This window comes from Apodemus sylvaticus, chromosome 8 (assembly GCF_947179515.1).
Source record: "Apodemus sylvaticus chromosome 8, mApoSyl1.1, whole genome shotgun sequence".
NCBI lineage: Eukaryota > Metazoa > Chordata > Mammalia > Rodentia > Muridae > Apodemus > Apodemus sylvaticus.
The window spans coordinates 48,672,210-48,687,556 of NC_067479.1; the positions used below are offsets into that span (position 1 = coordinate 48,672,210).

A 15,347-nucleotide genomic window follows, 5' to 3' on the forward strand; every position below is an offset into this window, starting at 1 on the left:
CAGGAGCCAGCCAGAGGAGGACCTTATATCTAAGAGATGTCACACACAGCTCTGACAACTTGTCAGACCACCTTGCAGGAGAGACAGGAACCAAAGCAATGAGAGAGGGGGAGAGCACACTGTGGCCAGGACTGCTTAGTTATGCGTGTGTGTTGTCTTTGGTTTAGCCTAAATCGAGACCCCAAAAGATGGACTTCAGGAGTCCTGGAACTCATTTGCTTCTTCCTGGTGCTATTCTTAACGTGATTGTAGAATAATCTCTGAAAGATTCTAACCTGGGAGGTAGTGTAAACAGGACACACATTCCACAGGAAAGAACATAAAGAAATTACTTCAGTCTTGCTCCGAGCCTTCACTGCCTCAGCCTCTGGAATCGTGATGGATAGTGAACCATTCTATGTTGTTTGTCAAGGGATACCTTACATGGGCATCGACTTCACATTGTCATAGCAAAACTGGGAAGAACCCAGGTATGTCAGTCAGAGACAATTGACTTAGGGAAAAAAAACGTCTCCACAGAGTGCCATGCATCCATTTGAAGCAGCTGTGTTTGTAACAGTATAGGCTGAATCCTGCATTTTATTCAGGGAGAAAATTCAGATATAGAGCAGTTAAGATTTCATAATATTACTGTGTGCTTGTGTATGCACGTATTTTTGTGTATTTAAACTTCAAGAGAACACATAGCTCTCATGTATAGAGAGACGGTCCCTGGAGAGATACACAAAGAAACTGAACAATGTTCATCTTTAGGAAGGCAAGTTGGTAACTGGGGCAGGCCCAAGCGGCAGGCATTTCCATTTCTAAAAGTATTTTGAATTTTCTATCAAGAATTACCAACCTCCTCTGGCAGCTTCCCGCCTGATGCACTTGACAAGAGTTAGCAATTAGCGTGAGAAGCACCTTGGGCAGTACTGCTAGGAAGGAGTCTGACTGTCTACCTCAGGAAGGAAGGGAGGAGTGGACAGGAGCCCTGGGCAGAAAGACTACAGGGCTGTGTCCCAAGTGAGGGGGAGAGAGGAGGACGCTAATGCAGAGCTGGATTGGGGTGTAAATTGTGCTTGAATCAAGGGCAGGTAATAGATATAAAAGCAGCTATGCAGGAAGTGAAAACTGGACCGTGTGAATTTGAAGTAATTGTAAGATCTCTGGGGAACATCAAGTAGGCAATTGGAGAGGTGCATTCAACTCTATTAAAGTCATTTGGGGGTGTTATTTCCATGGCTTATTTTAAGTTTATAGCAAAGTCAAGTATCCTTAAGTTTGAACACGGACTAATGGAAAATTTAAGTTTTAAAAGCGTCCTATTTTGTAGCGAGCAATAAAAAGCAAAATAATTATTCTGTTTTGAAGTTTCCCATTGCATATGTGTACTGTACAGAGCCACTTACAGTTACAAACCACAGAGCTTGCACCGGGGAACGATCTGTTCTGATCTCAGGCACAGTCTGAAAATACTAAGAGAACGGTCACACTTTTAATGTGCCCATTAACTAAGACCACTAATTTACAGTGGGCGTGTTTGCAGGAACCTACGTAAGTAATTCCCGGAACACTGTGATCCTCAGCATTGCAATTAATACAGAAAACTCCATTTCTCACATACAGCATAAAACCCCCAGCACCGCGCCATATGAATGAGATTGTGTACCTTGTAAATAGATTGTTCCCTGAGCATACCTGGTTTGCAGTGACCTGCTTATTAGTCAATGAAGCTGTGATTATGATCGTTATGGTTAATTTTTGCCAGCAGCTGTCTTATGTTTTTTGTTAATCGTCCATCTTTAAAGAGCATACATATATCTATAGGGTTGAGATGCTACTGCATAACACCTGCAGTTATCATCATTGTGTATGGTACATATGTATAGGTGCCTCTGTGTGTGTGTGTACTTCAGAGGACATCACTGATTGGCTACCATTCCTCAGGTCGGACATACCAGGTTTTTTGAAACAGTCTCTCATTAACCTGAATCTCATCAGGTGTCTTGTGCTACCTGGCCAGAGGGTCTGGGGAATTTGCCTGTTTTCACCTTAAATGGCTGGAGTTATAAATGCACAGCACCATTCCTGGATCCTGATGATCCGGAGAATAAAATTCAGGCCCTCCTACTTGCAAGGCTGGCACCTTGCCACCTGAACAATCTCCCCAGTACCCCACCATTATTTCTGATTAAGAAAAAAGTGTGTAAACTCGCCTGTGCCTTCAGACTGATCAACGCAATCTTTTGTGGCTGATGGCTACAAAGGTAGGAAGATTCTAAACCTTTGTTTAGAACATTTCTTAAGGTGCTTCTCAGCCACCCGAAGTTCTTCATGTGAAAAATCTTTGTTTAGCTCTGTACCCCACTTTTTAATAGGGTTATTTGGTTCTCTGGGTTCTACCTTCTTTTGAGTTCTTTGTATATATTGGATATTAGCCCTCTGTCGGATTTAGTGTTGGTGAAGATCCTTTCCCAATCTGTTGGTTTAAGTTTTGTCCTTTTGACAGTGTTCTTTGCCTTACAGAAACTTTGTAGTTTTATGAGGTCCCATTTGTCAATTATTGATCTTAGAGCATAAGCTATTGGTGTTCTGTTCAGGAACTTTCCCCCTGTGCCCATGTCCACAAGGGTCTTCCCCAGTTTCTTTTCTATTAGTTTCAGTGTATCAGGTTTTATGTGGAGGTCCTTGATCCACTTGGAGTTGATCTTAGTACAAGGAGATAAGAATGGATCTATTTGCATTCTTCTGCATGCTGACCTCCAGTTGAACCAGCACCATTTGTTGAAAAGGCTATCTTTCTTCCACTGGATGCTTTCAGCTCCTTTGTCAAAGATCAAGTGACCATAGGTGTGTGGGTTCATTTCTGGGTCTTCAATCCTATTCCATTGATCTGCTTGCCTGACATTGTACCAATACCATACAGTTTTTATCACTATTGCTTTGTAGTAATGTTTGAGGTCTGGGATACTGATTCCCCCAGAAGTTCTTTTACTGTTGAAAATAGTTTTAGATATCCTGGGTTTTTTGTTATTCCAGATGAATTTGAGAATTGCTCTTTCTATCTCTATGAAGAACTGAGTTGGTATTTTGATGGGGATTGCATTGAATCTGTAGATTGCTTTTGGCAAGATGGCCATTTTAACTATATTAATCCTGCCAATCCACAAACATGGAAGATTTTTCCATTTTCTGAGGTCTTCTTTGATTTCCTTCTTCAGAGATCTGAAGTTCTTGTCATATAGGTCTTTCACTTGTTTGGTTAGAATCACCCCAAGATACTTTATGCTTTTTGTGGCTATTTTGAAGGGTGTCATTTCCCTAATTTCTTTTTCATTCGGCTTATCCTTTGAGTATAGAAAGGCTACTGATTTTCTTGAGTTGATTTTGTAACCAGCCATTTTGCTGAAGTTGTTTATCAGCTGTAGGAGTTCTCTGGTAGAGTTTTTTGGGTCACTTAAGTATACTATCATATCATCTGCAAATAGTGATAGTTTAACTTCTTCCTTTCTAAATTGTATCCCTTTGACCTCCTTATGTTGTCTAATTGCTCTAACTAGGACTTCAAGAACTATATTGAAAAGATATGGAGAGAGGGGGCAGCCTTGTCTAGTCCCTGATTTTAGTAGGATTGCTTCAAGTTTCTCTCCATTTAGTTTGATGTTGGATACCGGTTTGCTGTATATTGCTTTTACTATGTTTAGATATGGGCCTTGAATTCCTGTCCTTTCTATGACTTTTAGCATGAAAGGATGCTGAATTTTGTCAAATGCTTTTTCAGCATCTAATGAAATGATCATGTGGGGGTTTTTTTTTGAGTTTGTTTATATAGTGGATAGCATTAATGTTCAACATCATTAATCATTAGGTAAATGCAAATCAAAACAACCCTAAGATTTTACCTCATACCAGTCAGAATGGCTAAGATCAAAAACTCAGGAGACAGCAGGTGTTGACGAGGATGTGGACAAAGAGGAACACTCCTCCACTGCTGGTGGCATTGCAAGATGGTGCAACCACTTTGGAAATCACTCTGGCGCTTCCTCAGAAATCTGGGCATGACACTTCCAGAAGACCCTGCTATACCACTCCTGGGCATATACCCAGAGGATTCCCCGGCATGCAATAAGGACACATGCTCCATTATGTTTAGAACAGCCCTGTTTGTAGTAGCCAGAAGCTGGAAAGAACCCAGGTGTCCCTCAAGGGAGGAATGGATACAAAAAATGTGGTATATTTACACAATGGAGTACTATTCAGCCATTAGAAACAACAGAATTCATGAACTTTCATGGATGGAGCTGGAGAACATCATACTAAGTGAGGTAACCCAGTCTCAAAAGATCAATCATGGTATTCACTCACTGATAAGTGGATATTAGCCTAGAAACTTTGAATACCCAAGACATAATCCACATATTAAATGATGTCTAAGAAGAACGGAGGAGTGGCCCCTGGTTCTTGAAAGACTCAGTGCAGCAGTCAGTATAGGGGAATACCAGAACAGGGAAGTGGGAAGGGGTAGATGGGGGAACAGGGGGAGGGAAGAGGGCTTATGGGGAGTGGGGAGCCAGAAAAGGGGAAATCATTTGAAATGTAAATAAAGAATATATCGAATAAAAAAGAAAAGAAAAGAAAAAACCTTTGTTTAGAGCTGTCTGTGTCATGTAAGGGAAACAGATTGCTACTTTCCTGATCATGCCAGTACAATGCTGGCCTGGTACAATTGTTTCATAAATAGCTACTGGTAGTATGCAGACTTACAAAATTCTACAGCAAACACCATCTAACCTTGCAGCTTTGCCCCATGCCTTTGATTCTGTCACTAAGCTCCTCCCCCTTTCTAGCGTTTGCTGACACCCTAGTGGAATGTCCCAGGCACAGCAGCCTGTCCACATGCTAACTCATGTCTTCTCATGCCTTTACCACTGTTAAAGAAAGCTTTTGTTTTATGTTATTTTTAAAGTTTAAATAAAAAAAAATGGTTTTTAGTACTTGATATTTTTTTGTGGAAATACTAGGGGGAGGGGAAAAGAGAGAGCAGTGGGGAGGACATGAGGAAATATATATTGGTAACGAGAGAGCACTAAATCCATAAGTATTTTTTTTCAGTGAAATGGGCATTAGAATTTGTTATACATTAAGGCAGTTATAAAAATAACTCTAGTTGTAGATGAAAGTTAAATTAACCTGGAAAGTGACACTGCCGAGATGCCGTGATTCCTTAGTCTTGAAATAAGGGTGAGTTCAGTTTTGCTGTGTTTTGGGGGTGCTGAGGGTTAAACTGGAGGCTTCAGGGTAAACGCACTGGGCCGCTAAGATACACCCTAGCTCCAAGAAGACTTTGTAATTTGTGAGGCAGACAAGCCGACTTTCTCTTGAGAAAAGCCTCTGACGTTCATGAATTATGGAAGGTGAATTTGATAGCTCATATCAGTCAATACCCCCTTCCCATTACAGCCAGTGCTCAAAAGCTTTAATTCATTAGCTTTTGTGGACATCCAGTTACGCCGACAAGGAGGACGACGTATTTGTGTAAAATGAGTTTGGTCTTGGGAAGTAGGAGGCCAGACACTCAGTCTGGGTTGAGGGCCAAGCATTGCTTAGGATATTAGTGTCTGTAAGGAGACTGAGACACTCAAGTCTCTCACCTTATCCCTCAAGCAATTTAGGTTAGGGTTCGAATATGTCAGTGCTGTCTCAGTTTGCTTTCTGTCATGTGATAAACACCATGACTAGCAAGTTGTGGAGGAAAGAGCTTATTTGGCTCACACTTCCGGGTCCCGGTTCAGCACTGAGGGAAGCTGTGGTGGCCACACAAGCAAGGGCAGACGATGGAACCCTAGAGCAGTGCTGCCGACGGGCTCACGTCAAAGGCCCGTGCTCAGGACCCTGTCTTACACAGCCCAGGCCCACCTGCCTAGGGATACAGCAGCCCACAGTAGGGTGGCCCCTCCGGCGTCTGTCAGTCATCAAGAAAAGGCCTCACAGCCGAGTTGCAGGCCAGTTGGATGGAGGCAGTTCTTTATTCAAGAATCCCTCTTGCCGTGTGTCTGAAGATAATGTTGGGGATCAGCCATCACAGTCCTTTGAAAGGCGACGAATTTAAAATATAGGCAAGCATAGGATGACTCTGATGGCTGCCTTTCGCCCCCCCCCCCCCCCCCCCCCCCCCCGCCCATTGTCTGTTCCTCATTCGTTTCAGTAGCTTCGTCCATTCTCTTTCTCTGTCTTACTCGAGGTGAAGAGGCAAGTCTGACCTCATGGCACCTCACCGCGCACTCTTCAGTAGACAGCCGTGCAGATTACGGAGCTGAGTCTGCCACGCATATTTCCAGCTTTCACGGCAAACACTGCTTAAGCAGAAGCCGTGAAGGGAACTGAATGCGGCTGGGCAGTTTACCACTGCGTGGCGAAGGAATACCAAATGCTTCATTTTCCATGCTATACCACTATTGCTGCTATTTTTATGTCTATGAAGGAAATAACAAATTGTGGACAGACCACTTAGTGTCTGTTTTTAAAGTCAGTATGTATGCTGTATACAGTTAACTCATACTTAATGTATGACATCATGGGGTGGGGTGCGATCAGTGAGGCAGTGCCTTCAGTGAGGCAGTGAGGCCCAAGGCAGCAGTCAGAGGCGCCTATGGAGAAGGAGAGAGGCGTACTCTTGGCAAGGATGGCCCCTTGTTATTTATTGACCTAGAATAATTGCATCTGTACTTTGAAAGTTTCCATCAGAAGTTACTCTTCAGTACTTGTACTTTTGTCTTCCTTGGTCCTTGTCACCAGTGAGTAGTGTTTGGCTTGATGCTGCTACAGAATTCTCACACATCAGCGTTGTAGGGAATTACTTGATTTGTAGTTTGATTGTTGAAACAATGATTACATGAAGAAGGTGCCTAACTTCTCCATGCCAGATAGACCAGCAGGCGTGGTGCAGACTTCCTTGTGATCATCACAAGCCCGCGCCTTCATTCTCAGGGCCTGTGAGGGCTACTTTGAAAGTTGTTATTTTAGTCAGTTTAGTCAAAGTGACTGACCAGTGAGAGGAAGAAGCATAGGTGGACTTTGAAGAGGTTGTGTGTGTATGTGTGTGTGTGTGTGTGTGTGTGTGTCTTTGGTGCACAAGTATAAACGTGGCTCGTTGCTGTCACTCCACAGGGAGTGATCTATAGCCCCTTTCACACAGTGTGCTACCTGAATAGAAAATTTCTTAGTATTTTGTCTGCAGGTTAGTAATGAAGTGTGTGTGTGTGTGTGTGTGTGTGTGTGTGTGAGTCTTAATTTTATCAGTGTTCTACAGTGTTTTTATAAGTCATTTCATTTCATCTCGGATTTGGTGAAATTTGTGTTTCAGAACTTCATGATACTTCTTTTTCTCTTTGACCCCTCAGAGGAGATTCTGTACTATCCACACAGATAAAACAAGTGCGTGTACAGTGCATCAGTTTGATAAGTGTGCCTTCTTTTTATTAACTAGTATTAGGGTTTTTTTTTTTTTTTCATGACAGAGTTTCTCTGTGTAGCCCTGGCTATCCTGGGACTCACTGTGTAGACTAGGCTGGCCTCGAACTCACAGAAATCCATTTGTTTGTGCCTCCCAACCTGGGATTAAGGGTGTACACCAAAACCACCTGGCATATGTCTTCTTTAAAAAAAATTTTTTTTTTAATTTTATTAGTCATGCATGCATCTGTGCACCAAATGCTAATAGCACCAAGAACTCACAGAGGCCAGAAGAGGATCCCGGAGCCCGTGGAGCTGGAGTAACAGATAGTTGTGAGCTATCATGTGGGTGCTAGGAATTGAATCCAGGTCCTGCGGAAGAGCACAAAGTACACTTACTGAGCCGCGACTGCAGCACCACAGGCCTATTCTAACCCTGAGATTCTCTTCACTTGAATGTGATTGTCAGTTGAAAATACTCAGGCACTTTGTGATGTCACTGTTAGTTCCATTGTGTGCTCTACTACAGAGTAATGCCATTTCTTCTGTTAAAATGTAAGCAGCCTTGGAGAAGATATACATTCAACCTACTAATACCTCAGAAGAAATTGAGTAAATAATTACCAGCTGAGAAAACAGATGGGTCTTCAACAGTGGCATGATCAGTTAAGAAAAACACTGACCCGGAAACCAGACAGACCACTTGGGAAGCTCAATGCAAGACTCCCAGAATGCAAATCCCCACGGAGACCAGTATTAATAGATGTTCATGAACTGGCCAGATTGAAAATAGGGACTTAAGCTGGTTTTATTCCTACCTGTCCAATTCTGGTAGATTTCATTCTATTTTAAACAACGCAGTAGTTTATATAGGACAACCAAATGAAACATTAGAAATCATGATCTTTTATATCAGGTGCTACACATGGAAAGCTATTTTGGAATAGTGACCCCAAAAGGTATAATGTTGCAGGTAGATGGCTAATGTGGTTTTGGTACAGAAGGGTGCCCAAAGAGGGACCAAAATCCCACAAGGGTTAAAAGTACCTTTCTGACATAATTGGGACCTGGTACTGGAAAGTTTAGACACTTAATGACCTTTCATGGTTGGTAACCAGGTGAGTGACAAAATCACCTGCGTAGTTCTGCCAGAGCACATCCAAAATTACATCTAAAATTATCATCACCTCCCCTCATACCTCTCACGAAGGTGCTTCTGAGAGCGGTGTTGGGGCTGAGCTGCGTTCCTTGTGATGAAGGTGTGCACCTGTGCCCTCGCACGTCAATGTCCTTGGGTAGTAGAGGTCCCCAGTCTACACTGAAAACTGGGAGCATCTCTGCTCCTAAAATAATCACTTAAGATCTATGATCACATTGCAGTTTGGCACATTGAAGTTGTCAAAGTGGAATTATTTCGCTCCATAAAAAAAGAACGAGAAAAAAAAAGCAACATACATAATTAAAGAACTGCATCTAGATTTCATAAGGGACGATGGAAGAAATATATTAAGACTGAGCAGTTGACAGCTGCAGGGAGAGCAAAGCTAGTGTTAGGCACACGGCCGTTAGATCTGATTAGTCAGATCATAGTAAATGTCGACGACAAGTTATATAACTCAGGTATAGCTCCTGCTCGCCCATTCTCCAGGAAGGACTTCCCACCCTGTGTCCTCAACAGAGTGGATGTAGTCAATTAAAATGTTAGGTCAGAAATAAGATTTCTTAACAGAAAAAGTTGTTGGACATGTAATGGCCTGAGAATGTTGGAGAATTTATCTCAGAGCCAGATAGCTGAGTTAAAGCTGTCTTCTATATCATAACTATGATCATAGTCACAATGGATGGCATACTAAAATCGTCTCAACTGGAGAGGGATTCATTTTTTTTTTTTGCAAGCTTTATTCAATCACCACTGTTGCTTTAGGTAAGGTTGTGTGTACTGAATTAGGAGAATGCTTCCCCCACACCCTTAATATGTTGGTTATTTTCTTTATCCAGGAAGGATATCAGTAGCTCATTGTTATAATTCTGATGGTGTTTGTTAATTAGACTGAGTTTTACTGGTAGCTACCTCCATATTTTTAATTAAAACTCTTGTGACTTTCATCTTGAAACACAAATACAAGAAATAACATGTATGAAATCTGTAAATGACAGTGAAGGTCTCTGTCAATGGTAAGAGATAGTTGGCCATTAGCGAGTTCTAACCTGGATTGTCTCATCAGTTGAACCCCGACTACCACTGAGTTACTGCTCTGTCCCTAGTTAGCAGCAGAAAGAGTGCAGCTCAGAAGCATGGTGACAGCCCCAGACACAAAAGAAGACACTGGTGTGATTCAGGCATGGTTGCCATGACTCCAGACTGTTCCCTCTGATTCACTTCTCCTTAGAAACTTCTTTCCTTTGGGAGCTCAAATATTGCTGTATAGAACGAAAATTACCTGTACACGTTGGTTGTCTCTGCTTTTGAATCACCTGGATTTTTTTTTGTTTGCTTGTTTGTTTTGTTTTTTAAGAATTGGAACCCACCCGTACCTTCATTGCATGGGAGAGTAGCAGCTTGTAAACTGAGGTCTGAAAAGCAAGCAAACCAGGTGATTCTGAGACAGAGAAGAGTTTGAGGGATCCTACTTAGGTCCACCATCCATTTAAATAGTCCTTTAAAAACATATATTTTATTCTTTAAATTTCCATACAGGGTATTTTGATCAAATTCATCTCCCACCTTTCTCCCTGGTTCCTCCCAGACCTCCCACCTCCCTGCACCCTCCCAACTTTTTGTTGTCATTGTCCCTTCTCCTCCTCCTTCCCTCCTCCCTCCTCCCCCTCTTCCTGTTCCTCCTCCTTTCTTCCATTGTTTCCCACTGAGTCCTGTCTGTGGACCCACCCACTGCAATGTGGTTGACTACCAGGGGTCACACGCTTGAGGAAAACTCTCTCTTCCCCAGAATCTCCTTAGTCGGGTGTGAGAACTCAGGAGTCCACCCTGCACAGTGCTGAACCGTTGGCTGGCCTCATCTCATGCAGGTCCCCCACAGGGCATCGGTGCTGCCTTGAGCACAGTCCTTTGCTATATCTGAAGACACTGCCCTGCTCCAGCCTCCCCAGACACTGGCTTTCATCTTTCCTCTTCCTCCATTTTCCCTTTGTATGTAGCGATCTCCGTGGGGTGTGTAGGGTGGTGGTGATGGGAGGGACATGGACAGTCCTATTTGTAGCTGAGCCTTCCACAGACATTTATTCTCCGTACTTGGAGCAGTTGTGGGTTTCTGCACTGACCACAGTCCATTGCTGAAAGGAAACTTTTCTGATGAGGTCTGAGGTCTGCACTAATGTAGGGCTTGAGAGACTGATTTTAGAGGGCAGTTTGACATTGTATCCATTTAGCAGAATAACAGTGGTAGGTTCACCCCAAGGGGCCTATCGACTGTCCAGCCATGGATTCTTGGCTAGGTGTCTAGCACCTGCTTGCATCTCCTCCTGTGGAGCGTGCTTTAAAGCCAATCAGAAAATGGTAGGTTACCTCCATAGCATTTGCGCCACCCCTGCACCTATGGAGACATCTTGCTACACCAGTCAGTATTTTAGTTCACAGGTTCACAGCTGGGGAAGATTGGCCCCACCCCAGGCCCCAGCATTGCACATTCCCGTGCTATGGAAACTAGCTAACAGGCGGGACAATTTTGATCAGAACCAACTTGATTTCTCCATGTCCTTTGATGAGTATATGGGTCTTGACGTGGAGTTCTTGTGGTCAACCAAGAGCAATGATAGTAACATATATGTGTATGTATATGTGTATGTATATGTATATATATGGATATGTATTGTGTATGTATGTGTATGTGTCTGTGAGTGTGTGTGTGTCTGTGTGTCTGTGTCTGTGTGTTGGGGGCAGGGTCCTCTATCCTCTGGGACACAGTTGACCAACAACTGGAAGGCAGGTACACATCTGACTTTGAGAGTTGGTTTTGTTTTTTGATTGTTTGTTTCTTTGTTTGACAACCTTTAACTTCTGACAGAACCCTTATCCCCCATAGAGGATAACTCTAGGAAAACTTTATTTTATAAAACAGTAGGTTCCCACATGGGTCTTCAAGCATATCTAGGATTGGTTATCTCTCTCTCTTTCTCTCTGGCCTCCTCATCCTTCCCTCTCCCCATCTCTCTCCCCACCTAAACCTTCATGCACATTTTACATTCTAAGCCTCCATCTGTCAGTAAAATATGAAATGGTTTTTATTACAGGGTTACTATATATTTGCTTTAAAAAACTGCAGATAAACGGACAAAAATAATTAAACCGGTTTATAATCTCTTGATAGTATTTGACTGTGTATCTGGGTTTTGTTTTTGATTTTTTAACTTGAGTACCATGGTGTTACAGTTTCATAGGATTTTATATTTAATGCTTTATCAGACCAATTCTCTCTCTCTCCCTCCCTCTCTCCACTATGTAGTCAAGCCTGAATAGGGAACTTACTATCTTGCCCAGGAAGGCCTCAAATTCAAAACGTTTTTTCTGCCTCAGCCTTCCAAATGTCTGGGATTAAAGAGTTTCCCTCCCCAGCCATGTTGAGATATTCTTGAGTCTTAGAAGTGAGTAATGGTGTGGTTGGATTGATCATTTTGCCAGTAACTCACCATTAACCATGCCCACTAAAGGGGATTTTGTCTACTTTCTTAGGCACCATTTAGGAAACCAAGTTAGATGCCACATGCAGTTTTCCAGACAAGTAAATCCATGGTTTCATTCCTCTCTTACAGACTCTCCTGACAGCCTGCTTTGGCTCCCTGTACACACCTAGTAAATGACCTATGAACATATAACATGTGTGTGTGTGTGTGTGTGTGTGTGTGTGTCAGTGCTTGGGGGCTGCTGTAGTTGCAGGAACACTAGCTCAGATGTGCATGCAAACAGTGAGTGCATATTGGGGTGACAGGAAGAGAGAGTTACAGATGGAGAATGGGGAACACTGTAGGATGGGTAAGCTTCAGATCGTTTGAGGAAGGTAGCACAGCCTCTGGTTCCAGAAACTTCCCAGACTTGCCCCCAACAGATGTCGGAGGAAAGCCCCATCTTCCCTACTGAGTGGAAGGAGTTCTAGCCTCCCATTAGGCCTCGGCCACCTACGATCATAATGAAGTCCGAGTCAGATATATCTTCGGCTAAGAAGCAATTAATTTTCTGAATTTGCCCTCTCTCAAACTTTTCCCTTGCAAAATTTAGTGACAGTGGGGCTAAGTGATGGAGAATAGGCAGAGCCTGTGGGTCAGCCCTGTGGCCGGGCCTTCTTTCTCATACAGGCAGTGGTGAAGAGACGTAGTGTATGGAAGCTGGCTGAGGGGGGATCCTGGAGGGAACGGGCCGGGCTTGGGCGCTTCAGATTTCCTGGCTGTGTCTAGCTCAATGTAACCCAGACAGCATGGGCATTTTAGTACCATGTCATATGAAGAGCTGATTTTTTTTTCCACACCGACTTCTTAGAGTGAGGCTTTATGATAAGTAGATTGTTAATTGTGATTAATCACAAGACCTGTGCATCCAAATAACTGTAATGTTTTTGTCTTTGAAAAACTGAGATTTTTTGGTCTGAAGTATGTGATGCTCTTTGCTTGTTCATTGTTGCTCATCTTTAGTAAAGTCTTGATTGAAAAGTGGAAGTTGTGGGAGCTGGAGAGATGGCTCAGCGGTTAACAGCACTGACTGCTCTTCAAAGGTCCTGAGTTCAGATCATGGCAACCACATGGTGGTTCACAGCATCCATAAAGAGATCTGATGCCCTCTTCTGGTGCATCTGAAGACAGCTACAGCATAGTTATATATGTAACAATAAATAAATCTTTAAAAAAAATAGAAAAGTAAAAGTTGCAAGTGTGTGTTCTTAGCTTCATTAGCATGTGAGGTGTGCCCAGGACTGAGCTAGGCAGCCTTGCTAGAATCTTTTAGAACGGAAGCGTGTGTCTTGTTCTAAGATCTCTACAAACATTTAGAAGTCATTGCCTGCCTTCTGTTCTGCCTTTTACAGTCATGATGGTTTTTAAATGCTTTTGGTTTTGAGGGTCGGTCACTATGCTTTGCCCAGAATTCCACAAAGAGCAAAATCAAAGCATGAGATATCACCTGAACAGAATCCTAACACGCAGCTAAAGTCGGAGAAAGGCAGAGGCGGAACTCACATCAGCGAGCCAGGGAAACATGGAGGTTTCTGGGTGCCGTGCCAGCCGCCAGAGCCAGGAGTATATTATGATTTAATGGTACCTCTCTGCCACACTTGATGGACTGCCCTAGAAAAACATTTTGAAGCAATAAAGCATCCATTTGGCTCCCTCGTAATGAGAGGGGCATTGCTCCTTGCATTAACTATTTATTCAGGAAGAGGAGTGACCAACTGCTAATAAGCTTTACCCAAAGACGGTCGTTTAAAGCAAGAAAACGCGAAAGCGAGGCTGTCTTCGATTTCATGTGCAATTAACAAAGATGCAAAGCAGAGCGGCCGGTGCCACGTGGCCCCGTGTCGGTCTATTTAAGTGCACACGCCTGTCAGAAGTAGTACGAACTCCTGGGCTTCAGGAAGACGGTGTAGTCTAATAACAGGTGAGGAGACCGTGGCTGGTGAGTGGCGGTGGCGGGCTCACTCTTTGGCTTGCAAACATAGGCTTGCTTAGATTGCTGGTGGCTCAGTCCCCAAGTTTCGACGTTGGAGGATGGTCCCCTTTCATTTTTCCTATAGATTTGTAATCTTTGTAATCATCTCTCATGGTATCTGCTTGTGTATATAGTAAAATATTTATGTTTATTAGTTGATCAAGTGGTTAGACTTGAGGAATCTTTATGTTTGCTGTATAAATACATCTCTGACTTACTATTTGCAAATAATTTTCTTGTTCTTGAATCACAAGTACATAAATAGTCCCTTGCAGTGAGTGCTAAGGTCTCAGTAACTTCAAGGCAGTGTGCATAATACTACATTTATAAGCAGAATGTCAGAATCTTATTTTGAAAGACCTCTGGTGCTTTCACAGCTAGATTTCTTATTCCACCTGCTTTAAGATCCGTAATACAATTAATTTGCTTTTTCTCCAGTGTCATAAAAAAAAGATGAAGTCACAATTTTTTTCTTCGAGCTAAACAAAAGATTTTTATCTAAGTCATCTGCTGTCCTCTGTCTAAAGAGCGGCATTATAAATTTCTGCACAGTGAGAGGGAGAGGCCTTCATCTGCATCTGAATCACATAGGAAGTGGAAGGATAGTAAGTTAGTTATGAAATGTAATACTACATCTCAACTTAACACTTTTTTACATATTGAAAACCAATGCTTCACTTCAAATTACTTCAAAGCATATTTAAAACCAGCGTTCAAGATACAATCCGTGTAGTCAGAATGCTTGTTCATTTGTGGGAGCCGTCTTTAGAAAGGGCTCAGAAGCCCAACTAGTAGGACCTGCTTCAGAGACCAGCAACGACTTCTGAGGGCCGTCCTTTCCTGTGGAGATCACACAGAACAAAAGCCCTCTGTGTTACAGAGGGTCCTCTTTTCTTCATCAGGGACGTAAAGACTTAGAGAATGGAACTGTCTTATAAGAGGCTGAGTTTCTAAAACCCCTCTGGTTGGTTATTTATGATCATTAGATTGAACCGTCCCTTTCAGATCATCACTCCGTTCAGAAGGCTGATGCTATGTGCTGAGAACAGGAAAGAGATGGAGGACTGGATCAGCTCTCTGAAGTCGGTGCAGAGCAGAGAGCCCTATGAGGTAATGTACCACCTACTTGTTTCTTATCCCTGGAGCACAGACATCCAGAAGAGTAGCCAGAGCTAAAGCTAGCCTGTGCAGCGTCAGTATTGGCAGGCTCATCAGAACCTGTTTAGAGTAGATTTTGTTTTTCCTTAAAGCGCTTCGGTGTCGA

General features: G+C 42.9%; 1 protein-coding gene across 7 annotated transcripts in view; it reads left to right on the forward strand.

The window, feature by feature from the left end:
* Positions 1-15,347, forward strand: part of Dgkh (diacylglycerol kinase eta) — a 208,161-nt gene that overhangs the window by 124,207 nt on the left and 68,607 nt on the right. For all 7 annotated transcript variants that reach the window (XM_052190878.1, XM_052190884.1, XM_052190882.1 and 4 more), the window contains one exon: positions 15,089-15,193. In XM_052190878.1, coding sequence (XP_052046838.1) covers positions 15,089-15,193 — 105 coding nt within the window. The remainder of the gene's footprint in view (positions 1-15,088; positions 15,194-15,347) is intronic.